Source organism: Rhopalosiphum padi, chromosome 1, assembly GCF_020882245.1.
Source record: "Rhopalosiphum padi isolate XX-2018 chromosome 1, ASM2088224v1, whole genome shotgun sequence".
In the NCBI taxonomy this organism is placed as follows: Eukaryota; Metazoa; Arthropoda; class Insecta; order Hemiptera; family Aphididae; genus Rhopalosiphum; species Rhopalosiphum padi.
In genome coordinates, this window is record NC_083597.1 from 9,907,175 (window position 1) to 9,924,914 (window position 17,740).

General features: G+C 28.8%; 1 protein-coding gene across 4 annotated transcripts; it reads left to right on the forward strand.

Annotated features, from left to right (window-relative positions):
• The first annotated feature begins 400 nt into the window (after window positions 1–400).
• Window positions 401–9,960, forward strand: LOC132917358 (zinc finger protein squeeze-like). Of its 4 annotated transcripts, XR_009660271.1 has the most exons (9): window positions 403–867; window positions 4,975–5,273; window positions 5,338–5,514; window positions 5,795–5,893; window positions 5,978–6,173; window positions 6,240–6,445; window positions 6,734–7,031; window positions 7,119–7,874; window positions 8,015–9,960. XR_009660271.1 is itself a non-coding variant. In XM_060978067.1 (8 exons), exons 2-8 carry the CDS (start codon window positions 4,983–4,985, stop codon window positions 7,820–7,822), a joined length of 1,971 nt encoding a protein of 656 aa, XP_060834050.1. In that variant the 5' UTR covers window positions 401–882; window positions 4,975–4,982; the 3' UTR covers window positions 7,823–9,960. The 4 variants fall into 4 exon arrangements, 3 of the variants coding, with proteins under 3 accessions (XP_060834050.1, XP_060834049.1, XP_060834051.1); XM_060978067.1 differs by having other exon boundaries at window positions 401–882; window positions 7,119–9,960; XM_060978066.1 differs by having other exon boundaries at window positions 7,119–9,960.
• The last annotated feature ends 7,780 nt before the right edge of the window (window positions 9,961–17,740 follow it).

Below are 17,740 nucleotides of genomic sequence, written 5' to 3' on the forward strand. Positions count from 1 at the left end.
GTGTTGCGCAGACCCGTACCAAACGTAGACCTGTACGGTCATACGTTGTGCGTCGCAGCCGCGGCGGCTGGTCGGAAGCTTCGTTTCGCGCGCCTTTCTAGTTTCCGGACGTCGTCGTCGCCGTAACATAACGGTAAATACAGTGTGACCAACAGAGCGCACGTTTGCCCACTAGTAGCTGATAAGGGGGCCTCCCGCGAGGAGGGCAAAGCACCATAGGACTACTACTGTAATAGCCTGGTGCGTCGTAACCCGACGGCGTTCAACAAGTAAAAAACGCGGCCGCCACCCCAAGGTCGAGAACCGGTCGTCACCGTCCGCGGGCGGCCCCGACACGGTAATACCGCGTCGCCGCCCGAGGCCGGAGAATTGACGGTCGGACCGTGTGGCGGCACTGTCGCCTCGGTGAAAACGTCCATTCGCAATGGCGTGTACGTGGACGGCGAAAGGTATTCCGTAGTTTTTAACTGGCGGCCCGTGTTCACGTCTACGACAATCGAGCAGCGCGCGCGCGTTATGTAGTGTTAGTGTTTTTATTATTTTTATTATTATTATTTTTTTTTTCAATCAGAATATATACAACATACGTATATATTATGTATTTTATATTTTATCCATTATAGTTTTTTGATTTATGCCCGCGAAACGAATCACGAAAACCAATACCGAACATATTATTATTATTACTATTATTATTGTTGTTGTTGTACATAATAAAATATTATATTGTACATAAAACGAGCTGCCGCTGTCGCCGCCGTTGCCTGAAAAGCTGCCTCCCCCGTCGTCTGGTATCGCTGCGAAAAAGACGTCAAATCGGAGCCACCGAAAGCTGACGTCTGAGCGTCGTCGCCGTCGCCGTCGCGTGTGAGTATCATCCGTGTGAGTAGCCGCCGCCGCCGCGTCGTCCCCGCTCACGTACAACACAGGGCCTTCTCTCCAAAATGGCTCTGCCCCTACCTTTACGTAGTGGTGGCCCGCACATGTATGTGTGGACGGCGGTGCGTGTGCGTGTGCGTACGCGTTTTCATCCCGACTTGGGTCAACGGTGGTGTGCCGTCACCCGCCCGCCCATCCGCCCTCCAAGCGCGCTCGAGGTGTCCCTCTCCTAGGAGCATTTTTATTATTTTTTCCCGTTGTCGTGTTTTTTTTTTTTTTTTATATAATCGCATCGAACGCGCCGTCGCGTTCTTTTCCCGCGAGATAACGGTACGCACCTCGCACGCCAACGGTGGTATCGTGCCGTAGTCGTCGTCGATCTCGATCGTTCGGAGAACAACCGAAATCTTCTGAAGGATCCGTTTTTTTCTAACCCTTGGAAACCTGGGGGCGCGAATCCATGGACCGTGTGCGATCGGAACGCGCGCGCCCTTCGATCGCACGTTATTAAAATTATATATAACGATGACGAGAGGACCGCGGCGCGCGCGTCTCGAGAAAGTACAGGCGGCCGATTTTTATAAAATATTTCCGTACCGATAAGTAGGTCTTGCGGCATATGATAGTCACATCCTGGTTCTTTAGAATAATACAATTTTTTTTTTTCCATTCCGTTCCTCCGCTCATTATACACGCGACTGGATAGTAGAAAGTGAAAGCGTGTACGTACGGTTTGTACGACCGTCTACTATAGTAATAATAATATATATTTTATATTTTTATTATTACATTGCTGGCAAGCGAGTGTGTGTGTTTGTTTGCGAGAACTGTACGTACGCGTGTGCGTTTGGGCCCTGTTTGCCTGCGCGCGATTTACCTTTCGTAAAAAACGCATTCGTACGCGTGTACGTTTTTCGGGACGCGTTCGCGACAAATTCGAGAAAAATCTGTGGGACAGACAAGAGTAGATTTTTACAGACGTCGGTCCGCGTCGACGTTTTTTTAATGTTTTCGTTGTTTTCAGCGCCGCATACGAAACGAACAGCGGTGTAGTAATGATACCGTTGTAGTATTTTTAAGTACGAACCACATCGGTATTATTACATCCAGCCTAAAACAAAAAGGTACTCTTTCCATTTTTCCAATCGATGATCTAATTTTGTCGTTTTCCGTCACTCGTCATCGTCGTCCTTCTCCTCTTCCGGATAACCAGTGGTATCTGACGACGACACCACTACTTCCTCTAAACGAGATTCGGATCTGTATGCATTTTCATTTTTTTTTTTTACTCTTAGTGGTCTATCACATTATTTATTTATTTTCGGTACAATGTCATTAAAACCTCGGTTCTCTGTTATCTACCCACTCGATGTCTGGCACTTTTTTTATCTCGTATTTTCAATTGATTTTTTAATGATTAATCGAGTCTATTGGTATTTTTTTCTTCGCAAAATAATTATGTAACCATAAATGTCTTCGATAGCAACGATTGCCGACGACACATTTGCATTTGTTATTTTCCCGTGTTTTTTTTTCCAATTCTTGTGTATAAAGTATCATTGCTCAATTTCAATAACACACAATATAAAAAATGTCTTTGTTTTACATTTCTAGCGCATAAATCCTTTTGCGCTGCTGCTTATTACTGTTTTTATCATTATTATTATTATTTATTTATGACACACCGATCTATTGTTTTTTCTACATAATCATTATACCAACATAAGCATTATATTATGAAAAAATAATTTTAAACAATATTGTTTTCTTTAAGGTAGTAAATATAAACAATGAATGATATTTTAAAATAACTAAGTATTTACTAACATTCTAATTTGTGAACAACTCTTACTTAAAATTACCTTAAATATTATACCAGTTAATAGATATATCATGGCTCTTCAGATTTTTAATACTAAATATTGTATATAATATTATTGAGTATAAATTATATTATGTGTAGGTATAGGTATTAAATTAATTATAATTGTGTACATTTATTTATAGGACAGACATTAATTATCTAACTTCCCATTTTATTACTTTTATATTGCCAATAAGAGATATTAGTGGTCAAATTAATTTTGAGATTGTCAATTTGTCCAAAGAATTTATACTCTGATTTTGTGTATCCGTCGATTATTTATTGAGAAAATAATATTTTCATGATAGATTCTAGAAATTTTAATATAATAATTTTTTAAATATAATATGTTTACTTCACTCTTAAAATTGCAATTGTTTTGTTTTCTTAAGTCTTTGATATTGTCTGTTGAACAATTCATAATTCATTGTATGATTTTATACTTCCTGCTTCTTAAATTATATGTTGAATTTTAATAATATCATATGTATTTAATAAGGACAAAGTACTAAGTAACTTAATTCAGTCGTAATAATATTAAAATAAAATAATTTAATTAGTTATAAAAACATTGGAGATCTTATCAGACTAACATAATTTGTTAATATTTTGTAGCTAATCCTCAATCCAAAAAAAAAAAAAAAAAAAAGGTATTCATTATATACAATTAACCAGAGACACCATACTAAAATGGTACTTAAAAAAAATTGTTTTTATTGTTAAATAAATTTTAATACCTTTAAAATGTATAAAGTTAAATTATGGCTTATGTAGTTATGTATCAATGACCTTCCTAAAGTAATGATTTAATAAAGTATGACCGTAATAATTTTTAGGTCTTTAAAAATTAAACTTAAATTATGGTAATAATCACATTTTTCAATTTGACTGTTTACCTTAGAAATTAATAAAAGTAACATGGATACCTATTTAATTTGACCTTATACCTTGTACCTGCAATATTTAAGTATAAATAATATTCTTACTGATTTTGTATTCTTGATTAATATTATTTTTAAACAATTTAGAAATATATAAATTTGCTGTCCTTAATTGTATGAAAGATATTAACATAATATTTAATAAATAAAATTTAAATGTGAATAGTATTAGGTAAAAGCAATTAATATCATATTAGAATTCTCTAAAGCAATTTATAAATATTTTTACAGTTAATCTGTTTTAAATAGTGTTTGTCTTATTATCAATTATTAAGTGTATTATTGGTTTTTATAATAAAGAAATAACATTTCTATGTTATTAAAATGCATTGTATGCTCTTACCTTTAAATGCACAATCAATTTCTTAGAAAATCATTGAAAAAAATATATTATTAAATAAAACTTGAAGTACAATTATTTTCTTAAAAGTTTTCTTAATTGCCTCATTATATAATGATTTAATAGACCTTGAAATTTCTAATTTAGATTTCTATATTTATTCCATATGAAAGTACCTATCTATTCAATAAAATCATGAGTTTTAAATTACTAATATTTAAGGCTTAATTAATTTTAATAAATTTATATTAGGTTAAATATATTTACATAACTTCTATAACAAAGAAAATTATAAAATCTATTACATTAAATAATCAATTACAAAACAATATTTAAAAATTAAAATAGATAAATATTTTATCTGATTTTGTGAACTTTTTTTAAATTCCAAGTTTGATAAGTATATCTTGTATAGATATGGTAAATAATATAAAAAATATATAATAATATTCAAAATATTTAATAACAGACTTTATGTTATGAAATTATTATATAAGGTGACAATAAATAGCATTATCATGAATTATTTTTAACAATTTAAACAAATTTTTAGTTTTAAATGTATATAGGTATTAACTTCGTCGTTAGTTGGAAATTGTTTTAAACTGATTACCAAACATTTTTTTTTAAATTTATATTGTCAGTGATTAAATATTTAGTTAGAGAATAAATTTAGTTTAATACAATGCTAGTGTTGGGTACTGATAATAAAAATGTCCGTTCATCTTATATATTTTCTTATTTATAAATATGTATATTTATATCAAGATTTGAATTCCTGTTTTTATTTTGATTTCACAAGTTTGAACTAATAATGGAATGATAATAAAAATATATTCACAAGTTAATTTTATTGTTGAACTTTTATTTATTTTCATTTCAATTATGTTTGCTTAGAATATTTAATTATTTTGCATGTATGTATAAATAATTAATTATTTTTATTTTAGATTAAAGTATGAATACTGGAAGTTATCCTACATTTGTGACCGCTGCGCCGGCAACTTCATTTAATACCTGTTCAAGTGCAAACATGACTCAAGTGAATTCAGGAAACAAATATACAAATGTTCAACAACAAACTGATACAGCTAACACTAATACAGTAGTTAATACTTCTAATACTAGTGGACAAGTTGTTGCACTATTGAACAGTGATGAAGCAGGTGTAACTTATTTGAGGCCTCTGGATTCAAATGGTTTTGCTGTAAATCTAGCAGGAGTTGGATCATCTAATCAACAAGGACAAGTATGTTAAATATTATTTTTAATTTATGTATATATTTTTTAATATTCATAATGTTTTTATTTAGATATTTACTATTCCCATAACTGTTCCTGGTTCTAAGCCTGGAGAACAAAGCCAAACTATACAAATTCAAGTAGTTGGGCAAGGTGGTATATCTGGCGATAAACTTTTGCCTGTTTTTGGTCCAGTATTACAACTAGCATATAACCAACAACAAGACAATGGAACCATTCAACTTCAGGTTAGTCATCTCATATAATAAATTAATAAATAAATGAGAAATAGATGCTTAATTTTTTGGCCAAAAAAACTGTTTATAAAACCTAAATATTTTATGATAGTATTATTTTTAGTCTTTGGTTTGATGAAAATATCTTTTAAAAACATAACTAATGTCTTAGTTATTTTACATCACCAATTTTTACTATAATTGACCCTGTTTTTGGAAGTGATGATTTAAGTTTGCTCTAGTGTCACTCATCTTTAAATTGTTTTCTATTTTTATTTTTTTATTGTATTAGTTGCAGCAAGAAGGTGATGTTTCAAATGACCAAATACATAACAACAACAATGATTCAATGCAATCGTCTGATTTATTACAAGACGTTCAAGAAGACCAAGTAATTACTTTCCATTGATTATGTTATTCATTTGATGTTTTACATGATAAATAGTAAATACATGTATTATTTTAAATGTGTTAGGATATGATTCAAGATGTCAAACCAGTAATTATCGAACAAAGCGGCACAGATAGTAATGGTTTACCATTTCCATTAGCAGTAGTGGTAAATCAAGACATGGTTGTGCGGCGTAATCAGCAAGACAACAAACTAATTGGCGATCAAAAAGATAATCAGGCGGACAAACGATTAAGAATTCAAAATGAACAAGATCCAGGTAATAATAAAAATATCAAAATGTATTTTATTGAATTAAAAATTTAATAAATTATTTTACTTCCAGCAAATCAATATGTTATGACTTACTCATCTAATTCAAATAATTCTGTTTCATTGGCTGATTATATTTCAATGAATCACGATAATATACCTCTTGGACATTTTTTAAAATTTTCACCTGACAATAATAAAAGAGATAGTATGGAATCATCTGGTAACCAAGATGATGGCAATAGTGAAATGGTAGTTTACGAAGATACCAATAGTGGGGTAATTATGATCTCATTTCTCATCACCCATATTAATTAATTTAACTGATATTAAAATGCTACAAAAACTTAGTTTTAATATTAGTATGAAAATATTCTTCTTGTATGTTAATTTTTGTGAATTTGAATAAAATATTTTTCTATAGATGTAGAAAGTACCAATTAAAGAAAATATGACATTTTTTTAAATATCTACAGCTCAGTGTTTTCTTAAAATAATGTGTTTAAACAAAAGTTTTATCCTAGTTAACTAATCCAGTTCTTAACAAAATATTGTTTACATTTTTAGGAAAAGGGTAAAAGAAAAAAAAAATACAAAAAGAAACCACCAGCTGCTCGAAAACCACGACCTGGTCAAATACATATTGCAACTGCCTTAGATGGTACACTTCTATTTTGTTGTCCAGAATGTAGTATGGCTTACCCCGATAAAGAAATGCTTGAACAACATTTAGTTGCTCATAAAATAGAAAGGAGATTTATATGTGACTTATGTGGTGCTGGACTTAAACGAAAAGAACATCTAGAACGACATAAATTAGGTCATAATCCAGAACGTCCATTTGTTTGTAATGTTTGTTGTAAAGGTAAATTTTGTTTATTATAATCAGTCATTGTTAAATAAAAATATATATAATGCATAATATAAAGTAATAAAAATTCTTATAATTTAGGTTTCAAAAGAAAAGAGCATTTAAATTTACATGCTGTGATCCACTCTGGTGTAAAAACTGAAGTATGTCAGGATTGTGGTAAAGGTTTTTATCGGCGAGACCATTTAAGAAAACATACTCAAAGTCATATTACTAAACGTTTAAAAGAAGAACATGCAGCTCTTCAACAAATGGCAGAACAAGTAACAGTATCAGATCGTCAAAAAATGTCCGTCCCCGAGCTTATCCAAAATCAAAGTCATTCAGGACCAATCATTAACTTGGCTCATCAAGAAATGATAATTGATGCTGTTGCTAGTGGAAGACACGACAGCCCTACCCCTCCAAGTGATCATCAAATTGTCATCACCAAAGGCAACCAAAAACTTACTGAACAAGAGTTGATTATACTACAGCAGCAGCAACAGCAGATTCAACAACAGCAGCAGCAGCAACAATTACAACAACAACAACAGCAGCAACAACAACAACAACAACAACAACAGCAACAGCAACCAAATAGTCCAAATATAGCCCAACAAGAAATGATCATAGAGGCTGTAGGACAACAACATCATAGTCCATCTCCACCACATGTGGAACACCATCAAGTCGTTATTACTAAACTAGAACCAGCAGAAGATTCAAGAGAAAATGATAGTATTGTTTTGACTCAGTCTGATGCTAGGGAAGCACTTGGTTTACTACACCATCAATCTCAATGACCTATACTTTCAATTGCCAAGGTGACAATTAAACAGGAGCCACCATAATAATGCAAGTATACTATTGGTAATCTATATTAATCGTTTCCTAAAAGTCATTTGATCTAAAATCAATGTTAACATATATAATATGATACTATTTTTAAATTCTACCAAAAATAACTTCCATTATTTTTTTTAACAATTATATAGAAACAGATGTGCTCAATATTGTAAATAATAAAATTTACATGGATGACATTGTTTTGCATGAACAGCAAATAGTTTTGTGAGTTTCAATATTTTATTAATACAAACATATTATATTTTATTATTTCTGACTGTCAAAAGTAAATGTCAACTAAAATTTTCCGTTAACCTAGCCTTTTCATTATATTGACGCATAATATTATTTAAGATCATCAAGTTATAATATTTTATTTTACTATAATTATATCATCATATTATTATTGAATTTTGAATACATTTTGGTTAAATAGAAGATTGTGAGGAGAAAAGACTCATTGCTTATTTCAAGTAAATAGGATAAAACAATAAAAAAAACCAATCTTGCTCACCCTTCTTTATTTGTTGAAGATACATAATTCATCCCATTGACAAAATTAAAACCTAAAATATAGATTAATCTGCAGTACTAAAAGCAGAATAATAGACGACATATTTTATATTTTTTTAAATTTTAAAACATTAAGGTAATTAAAAATTATTATATAAAAACTGTATAGTCTATTTTATTTATAACGAAATTGTATATTTCTAACTTTCATTATTATTGATGGAAATATTGTGTAAACATGTTATTTTTATTTTTTACTAAACATTTTATTGTTTGTTATATTATTATTAAAATATTTATGTCTAAAGTATAATAATAATATATTTTACTTTATTAACAAAAACTTGAATATAAATGTAGCATGCTCTACATTTAAATTAAATTAAATTATTTATAACAATATGATATATTTTTTAATTTATTGAACAGTTAATGTGTACATTTCCTATTAATGCTTGATAGTTTCATTTTTTTTTTATGTTTTATTATATTATGACTTTTTTAACCACATTCTTTAATAGAAAAATCGTACATTATCAATACAATTAGTTTTATATTAAATAATTGATTTAAAATGTGTTTGATACTATAATTGACCAAAGTTTGGTAAATTACATATATTTTATTACCAAATATAATTAAAAGTTAAGTCTATAATTTTTTAATAAATTGTAAATTAATGCTTTTAAAAACATCTAATACTTTATTTTTTTTTAAGTAAGCACTGTGATACAAAAAAAACTAAATTTAATTTATGTCTATGGCTTTTCTGTAATGTCTTAAAGATATCAGATATTAATTATGTGATAAGTTGTAGTTTCCATGCATACATATAATATGTATATGTATGTATGTACTCATGCATATTTATAAACAATGTACACTATGATTTTAGAAATTTAGCAATAATAATTTGATTTGAGGGTAAAATAATACAATGTTAGTTTATGTATGTTCACAATAAGTTAAGTAATTTTAATGTAACCTAAGAAATCCGTTATTTTGTATTAAGATTATTTTTTGTTTTTGTTATGTTGTCAATTAAAATTGTCTAAACCAAAAAAAAAATGTAATTCACATACTAGATAATATGTTTAATGTTCTATAATTTTAAATGTGAACTATGTGATAAGTTACAGTGTAAATAGAGGTGCATATCATCATCTAGATCTTAAAATGTTACAACAAAAATGACAATATTTTTTTTACTTGATATGAATTTTTATACAGCTATTTTTGTTAGCCATATGAATGAGGACAATTTCACATATTTTTTAGTTAAAATTTCAGAAAAATTGAATGTTATTAACTAATAATTACTATCACTTTTATATTTATGTTAACATTTATACTTATGTGTAAGGAATGTTTTGTATTGTATAAATATAATACATTAATTTTGTTGGTTGTATGGGCTAGGTTAATTCATTTTTATTTAATTCAGTTTACATTATAATTTGTCTTAATATTTTTGGTTAAACGGTTTTAAATAATACATGCATTTATTATCAATGATTAACAACATATTTTTCTTTGTTTTAGTTTTACTTATAAAAATAAATGCATGTGATTTGTGTATTTATTGATGGTTTACTTAAGGTAACAAGTGTTTTTTTTTTTATTTATACCAAATTTAATCTTGAAAATGTCTATAATTTTCTATTGCCTTAGAAATGGTGACATTTTTATTTTTATGTCACTCTAATTCCAGGTATGATATTTCAAAGAGAAAATTATATAGCTAATTAATCGTTTTTGTCACATCATCCCAAAAGCTGGGCATTAACGAGTTAAAAAATTATGTTAAATTTAACTAAGTTACTTAACGAGTTACTTTTATTTTCGTAAGTAACTTCTAACTTAACGAGAAAACCCAGAATGATTTTAATATATTAACTATCAAGCAATAAATTTGTTGTGTCGTCAACAATTATTATTTGTTCATAACATTTTATTCATATTGTTTCCTATGACCTTTCATGTAATTAATTTTACACGTAAAAAAGAAAAAAAAATTATTTTTAACTAAAGTAAGTTACTTTTTTTTTTCAATTTAACTTTTAACGAGAAATAAATAAAAAAAGTAGCTTTTAACTTTAAACTTACATTTTTCTGGATTAACTTAACGAGTTAAAATAATTAGTTAACTTGTCCAACCTTGCATCACCCTATTATTTTTTTATTCAAGTAATTTCTAAATCCCCCCTTTTTTTTTAATTATACTAAAAATATGTTTTGTTTCGTGTTGATTTTGACCATGAATAAAAAAACATACATATTTATACAATTCTAACCAGTAGTTTATTTTTTAGAATCGTCCACAGTGTCCAAACACCTCAATTTTCAAATTTTTTGACTGGCATCAAGGTCATTATACATTATTATCTGCTAGTAAAGTAGAAAGCAAAAAAATTGCAAATGGCTATTGAATTTGTTAAATTATATAGTTAGTGTGTATAACCATACCTATATCTGCTGTCTGACCCAGTATACATATTATTTGGCTATGTTATCCACGATGATGGTCGATGCTATTGGTCAATTAATACGACTTGGAAGTGTGTCAGATAGGAATGGGTGTAACAGTTTTTATTGTTAATCAGTAATCCTCAGATGTGTCAAACAATTCAAGTACAATATGTTGATATATAAACGTCAACACGCCTTAGCAGTAATTGAAAAAACAGAAATTCTTGAGTGGTCAGAGACATCACCTCCTAAGTGTTGCAGGCTAATGACAAGGCCCTCTAGTCTGCTTTAAACGATCATGTATTCTCGGGAGATTGGAACGCGGCGTTTTTTTCGTATTATTTATACATTATACGTAGGTAATAAATAATAGGTATCGTTATAATGATAAATAAATTATAAAAACATAGACCCAGACACTTGTAGAAGGAACTATACACTATTGGAGAGCTAAAAAACTATTAGGATAGGTATGTGATATAAATCAATTACATTTTTTAATATCACCTACTCATTGATTAAATACAAAAAAATGTATTTAATCAATGGTCGTCTTAATCATTCGAGAATTTTTACACATTTAGTCCTTGTACGAACGAAAAAGAACTAAAAATGCAAGCAGATTGAATTGGTATCTTTTTCACATTCTTAAACACGAAAGCGGACTTTATGTTGGAACGACTAGTACCTAATCGTCTTAATCAGTTCTTGAATTAAGAGGGGACGGATACAAATCCCTGTTTATAAAAAAAATATTTACCCATACCTTTTCTTCTAATTTTATCCAAATCAATAAAGGTAGTAAGATATTTAAATATGCAAGTGGCAAGTGGGTATACATTTTTTTCACACTTACATCCCCTTTTTATTTTTTTCCCAATTCAAACACTGTTATAGTAATATCTAGGGCTGTGAATTTAATGCCCCAAAAAACATTAAAATATGCACTTAAAATGCCAAAAATTATAGTATATTATATGTATTTATTAATAAAAAAAAAATATATAAATAAGTTACCTGATTTTATTTGACTTTTGATTTTTAAGTTGAAAATATAAATTTGACGTGCCTATTTACAAGCTGTGTAAAACAAAAAAGGTTTTCATAGATATTAGTTGACTGAATTTAATTAAAAATACCGGAAAATGAACTAAAAAAGAAAAATATGGTCTAAAAAGGCAAAAAAAATACAAAATAAAAGTTTTATAAATGGATTTGTTGTTACATAATTTAAGTTATGTACTTGTATTATAAAGCTATATTTCAGTCACCGAAAAAAATGCACTTCTCTACAAATGTCAAATTCACAGCCCTAGTAATAACTGGCCGTTATACAGACGATATACCCCTATTATAAAAATAACTATTTACTATTTTATACTTTGGAACACCTTTTAATTACTTTTAAGAATACATTATGCATTTTAATTTTTTTGGCGCCCCCTTTAAATCATGCGCCCTAGCCCCCCCCCCCCCACGGCACGACTCTGATTAGTCTTACAAAGTTACAAACGTACGACATGGCAAATATATGTGTTCAAACTTTAATAAACAGTTCCAATTTTGTATAATAATCTTTAACAATAGTGGGTAGATAATTGATATATTATAACTTATAAGATTTAATACTAAGAATATTATCTATGTTTTCACATATGTTTTTGATTTTTTACGATATTTTAATTTTTAAACAAGTAATTTAAAAATTGTAAAAACCCGTGCGAAAATGCACTTATCATATAGAAACCTCCTTATTCTTTTAAGCTTGGAAATACATTTATTCCTTCAGTTATTACAGGTTACTACTCAAAATCGGTACTGTTGAAAACAAATTTTATGTTATGTTGTATAATGTTGCAAGACGGAAACTATACCTGCATATTGTTCGGGTGTGGCGTCCTAAAATATTGTTCTCACATCTGTTTTGACCGCCCGTGAACTCAATGTCTATTGTAGTCGTATTCGATCGCACGTATATGCCCGCCCGATCCGGTCTCGATAAGCCTAACGCACATTTTCATTTGTTGCGCCATATTATACAGCATCTTTACTGACTATAGTGTCTCGTCCATCATACACAAATACGCAATGTATGTAATATAAATATCTGTCTGTGTTTTCGAAGACATCATCATTTGACATTCGCGTACCAGCATTGCGGTATACTACCTATACCTATTATGTCAAAGTCATACTTTTGATGAGATTCGTACTAACTCGAAATCTGCGTACTGCAGAATTTTGTAATCGGTTACGACCACCGCTAGAGATTATATAATATTAGATATGTAGTATTATTTGTAGTACATCTTAAATCTTGCAGATTACATCACAGAAGCTTATGCCAGACAAATACAGCTTCAGTCGTTTAAAGCAATACAAGTCCTTTGTATATAATTATAGGATTCAGTTCAAGTTGGTCATAGAACGATATAGAATTGGATTTCGACGCCAAAGTCCGCTTACTCGTCAGAAAATTTGCCGACTATTATCTATTTTTTAGTTAAATTTATGGAATGTATATAATACTCGTACTTGGGCTTTGACCGTTTAATGCATTATTTCATATAATTTTTGGTGAATTTTAATATTATCAAAGCCTTTTTCAAAATTTTTTACCTATATAGTTATGCGATGAGTCATTGTAATAGTCAATAGATGTGTTAAATTTGAATTCAATGATTTATCATTATATACGAAAAACAATTCTGAGCAAAGACAGTCAATCAGCCTAGCCTATATCGGGCTATATCACTAAATATATATATTTTATGATTTATGATATTACTATAATTAAAGTAATTTATTTTACGATTAGTAAAACAGAAGTTGAATTACCTAATTGTTGTCGAAAACAATGCATTTGAAAATATCATCGTGTAAAATATAATAATATAACTATATAAAAAAATCGTTCCTCCTGGAAGATACCTTATAGATACCCTGGGTCAAGGTACTATATATTTTTTATACTTAATTAAATTCTGATTCAATCATTGAATTTCAATGTATAAATAATAATATATTTAATAATGATAATATAGGTATATATTATTTAATGAACAAAATAAATAAATAAGTTTATAAATCATTAAATTAATTAAATTTAAATTCCAAAACAGCAGATGTCAGTAGCGTTACGCAGCTCTTAATTTGAGGTGTTTTCTTTAATATTTTTTCCAGGATTTATTTATACGTATTACCGCGACTATAAAAATGAATGTACCTATATTGTAAACATATAAACTATAAATTATGATATTATGATGTGCATTGTGCCGATCTATTGTCAAGGTATTTATTTATATTTATATACTAAATACTTAAATACTAAAATAGGAAATACAAAAAAAGAGTACAATAAGTCAATAAATTACTATAATGGCAATATACTGCGAAAACATATCAGCAGACTTCTTCGAGATACAGAAACATTATATCCAATTTATTATTAAAAAAAAATTTGTTCAATAACCTAAACTTATAGACTAATAATTAATATTGTTCAATTAAATCGTTTTAGTATGTGACGTAGGTACTTAAAATTAAATCATTCCTTCAAACTTGGCTTAAATGATTCTCCACTTTGTACACTTCATTTAAATGAAAGTATCTGTGATCTCCCTCATATTGTATTTGTTTTCTTTACAGGTCAAACGTCTAATTTTAATAAATTCTCTGAAAACTTTAAATATTTTTTTCAACCTCGATTTCATTAATTGATATTTACACAATTTTTATCTGCTATAAAACTTGTAATCATTTTTGTTTTGGAAGCTTTATCATTATATAGGTAATATACCGATTGTTTATATTATATACTGTACCTACATTATTTTATTGTAATCGTTGTGCTACCAATGCTATCATATTTATACTAGCAGAATAGCAGATATTAAAAATAATAATAATATAAAAAGTAACTATTATATAAATAATTGATGACATCATAATCATATATACTTAGTATCTAGTTAGTAATGACTATAATACTATATTTTATACTAATATTTAGTCCGATTGATTGCATCTGTTCAGAATTATTTTTTGTATACAATGATTTTTTACTGTAAATAAAGATTGTTTTTAAGGAGTTTGATATAGGCAATTTTCTAAGGTGTCTAGTATGTACCCATACGTAATGAAAGATTTATCATCTATTTATTGTGCTTATAAATTTATGGTGATCAATTTATAAGCACAATATTTAGGATTTGATGTTAGGTAGGTCTTCAAATAAAGTATAACTCAAGTATAAAATATAAGATAAGATAAGATTACAGTCATCATTATCGCTTTATCGTTTTATATTATCCGAAAATAGACGGTGCCAGTTTGATGTCTGAACCATGACTTATAATAATTATTATAACTACGAATATATAACTACCAAGGGGGGACCCGTGCCCCTTAAATCCGCCACTGGACATAGCATAAAAGAATTAGCGAAGTGTTGCACTACACAAATATAAATTATTATTATTGTTTTCTTTTAAAAGTTTTATTTTACCAGTTGTGCATAATATTATGTACTAATTTTAAGTTATATATTCGGTAAAATTTTTGAAAATATATTTAAATTCATCATAAAGTTATTTATTTTAAAATTCTTATATTTTTAAATTAAGTTTTAAAGATAAATATAGAATTAAGATTTAAAAAACGAAATATTGAAGAGTGTAAGAGTTTAATTTCACAAAAGTAGAAAAGTCGTTTTCAAGTAAACTTCATGAGAAATTCGAATATGTTTTCTGGTTTTCAGAAGTTTTATCCGATTACTAGAATAGTAGGTAATATTGACATAAGATTAAGGTTAATGTTGGTAGAAAACCTAACAGATGAAGGGAAGGTAGTGAAAAAGAACTTATGTCAGCAGTCACGATTTGGAGGGAGATTGTTTAGTGTGGTTTGCACCCAGGGCCGGATCCGTAGGCCCTAGGCACTGGAAAAAAATTGAATTTCATAACATAGGTACTTGTGAATACTATTTTTTTTATATTTTTAGCTATATTTTCGTAGCCCTTACTTTTGATGTAGGCTCTGGGCAGTTGGCACAGTGTCTACAGTGCTCAATGGTATTAATACGGCTCTGTTTGCGCCTCCAGTTTTGTAATTAGCACCTTAAAAATCAATGTTATCTGTGGTATTAATATTATGTATAAATAGTAAAAACATCAATGAAATTAAAAATGTGTGATTATTAAATGTTGGGTGTATACAGTGTATGGGATAATTGCTCATAATGTGGTTTCGGTATCTCAAGTTCGAAGTAACAACTAACAGATCGATTGGGCCTAAAATTATATTGCTCATTCAGCTCATTAGTTAAAGCACATTAGCACATTAGATTTGTTGCCAGGCTTGAATATTATTTGGGTGATGAGTTCCATATCCTAAACATTTATGATCCTTCATGATTTTACAAAAATCTAGTACTGATTTTTCCGATACATTTATTTTATGTTAAACCTTTCAAATAACTACGAAAATAAATAAGACATAGGTATAGGTATTATATTCATACACCTATAATAGATGTGTGTACTTTGATTTTCTGCATATTTTTGTTTTTTATATATTGAATCTGAGTTAGCCAAAAACGGCAAAAACTAATAAAATCTTATTACTGGTGCTACATATATATTATGTACCTATAGACGTAAAATATGCATTCTAAACATTTTTTAATTCAATTTATACACTAAATTGGTAATTGGTATATAGTATATACGTAATAAACTTATAAATTTACACCAATTTTGAATTAAAATCACACAATAAATATGTGTAGTTCCGGTAAACATCAAATATATATGTATAATATAGTCAGTTCCTGGAAGGAACGCGTTTAAAGGAATTCGTTCCTTTAATTTCGTTCCATTTTTAGGAACTTATCAGGAATGTATTGGAATTTCGTTCACTTTTTAGAGGAACATGAACTATTTTTTTCGTTCTTTTCTTCGTTCATTTATTTTTTTAAATAAAAGTAATTAAATCATCAAAAATATATAGCTTCTTTTGAAATAATTTAGTAGCTAATATAAAGAGGTATAAAAATAAACCTATTTACGATATTATTGATAAAATGATAATGTTTACAAAAGTTAAAGCTATTACTATATAACAATGTGTTATGTTTAAAATTTTAAAATTAAAACAATTATAATATAAAAATGTACCTATGTATTTTATTTTATTTTACTTCACATTAAAAAGGAACGAGGAAAGGAATTAGTTCCTTTTTAACAAGAGGAACGTGAACGTGAACTAGTTCCTTTTTTTTTAAAAATATTTTTAGTACAAACATAAAATATTTATTTATTTTTACTTACAATATCTGAATCACCTACCGAATATTCATAAAAAATATTTTACCTTTAAACGTAATATGTATCAAACATTTTCTTAAATATTTATAATAGCTATACACGTAGACACGTAGGTAATTAAGATGTTAAGTCATCAAATATTTATATTGTTTAAACTCGTTTTATAGTATACGATTAATCTGAATGAAATATAGATATCTTTTAAACCAGTAGTACGCGTAAATTATCTTAATAAAAAACGTTATTTTATGTTCATTACTCGCTGGTCGTCACTCGTTAGTTTGTTTATTTTACAGGGTACGTTATAATTTTATCGTTGATCATTTCATGAATTAGGTACTTATGCAGAGCCGTGCCGTTAAGATTTGGTTCCCAGAGCAAAATTAAAAATATTCGCCCCCTATTTTATTTATCATTATGCATTTCAATTTTTTGGCGCCCCTTTAAACCATGCCCCCTAGCCACCCCCCTCCCACGGGACGGCTCTGTACTTGAGAAACTACTCATGTACTCGTTAAAATTAGCTGCCCGAATCGATTATACCACACCGGCTAACCTGAATAC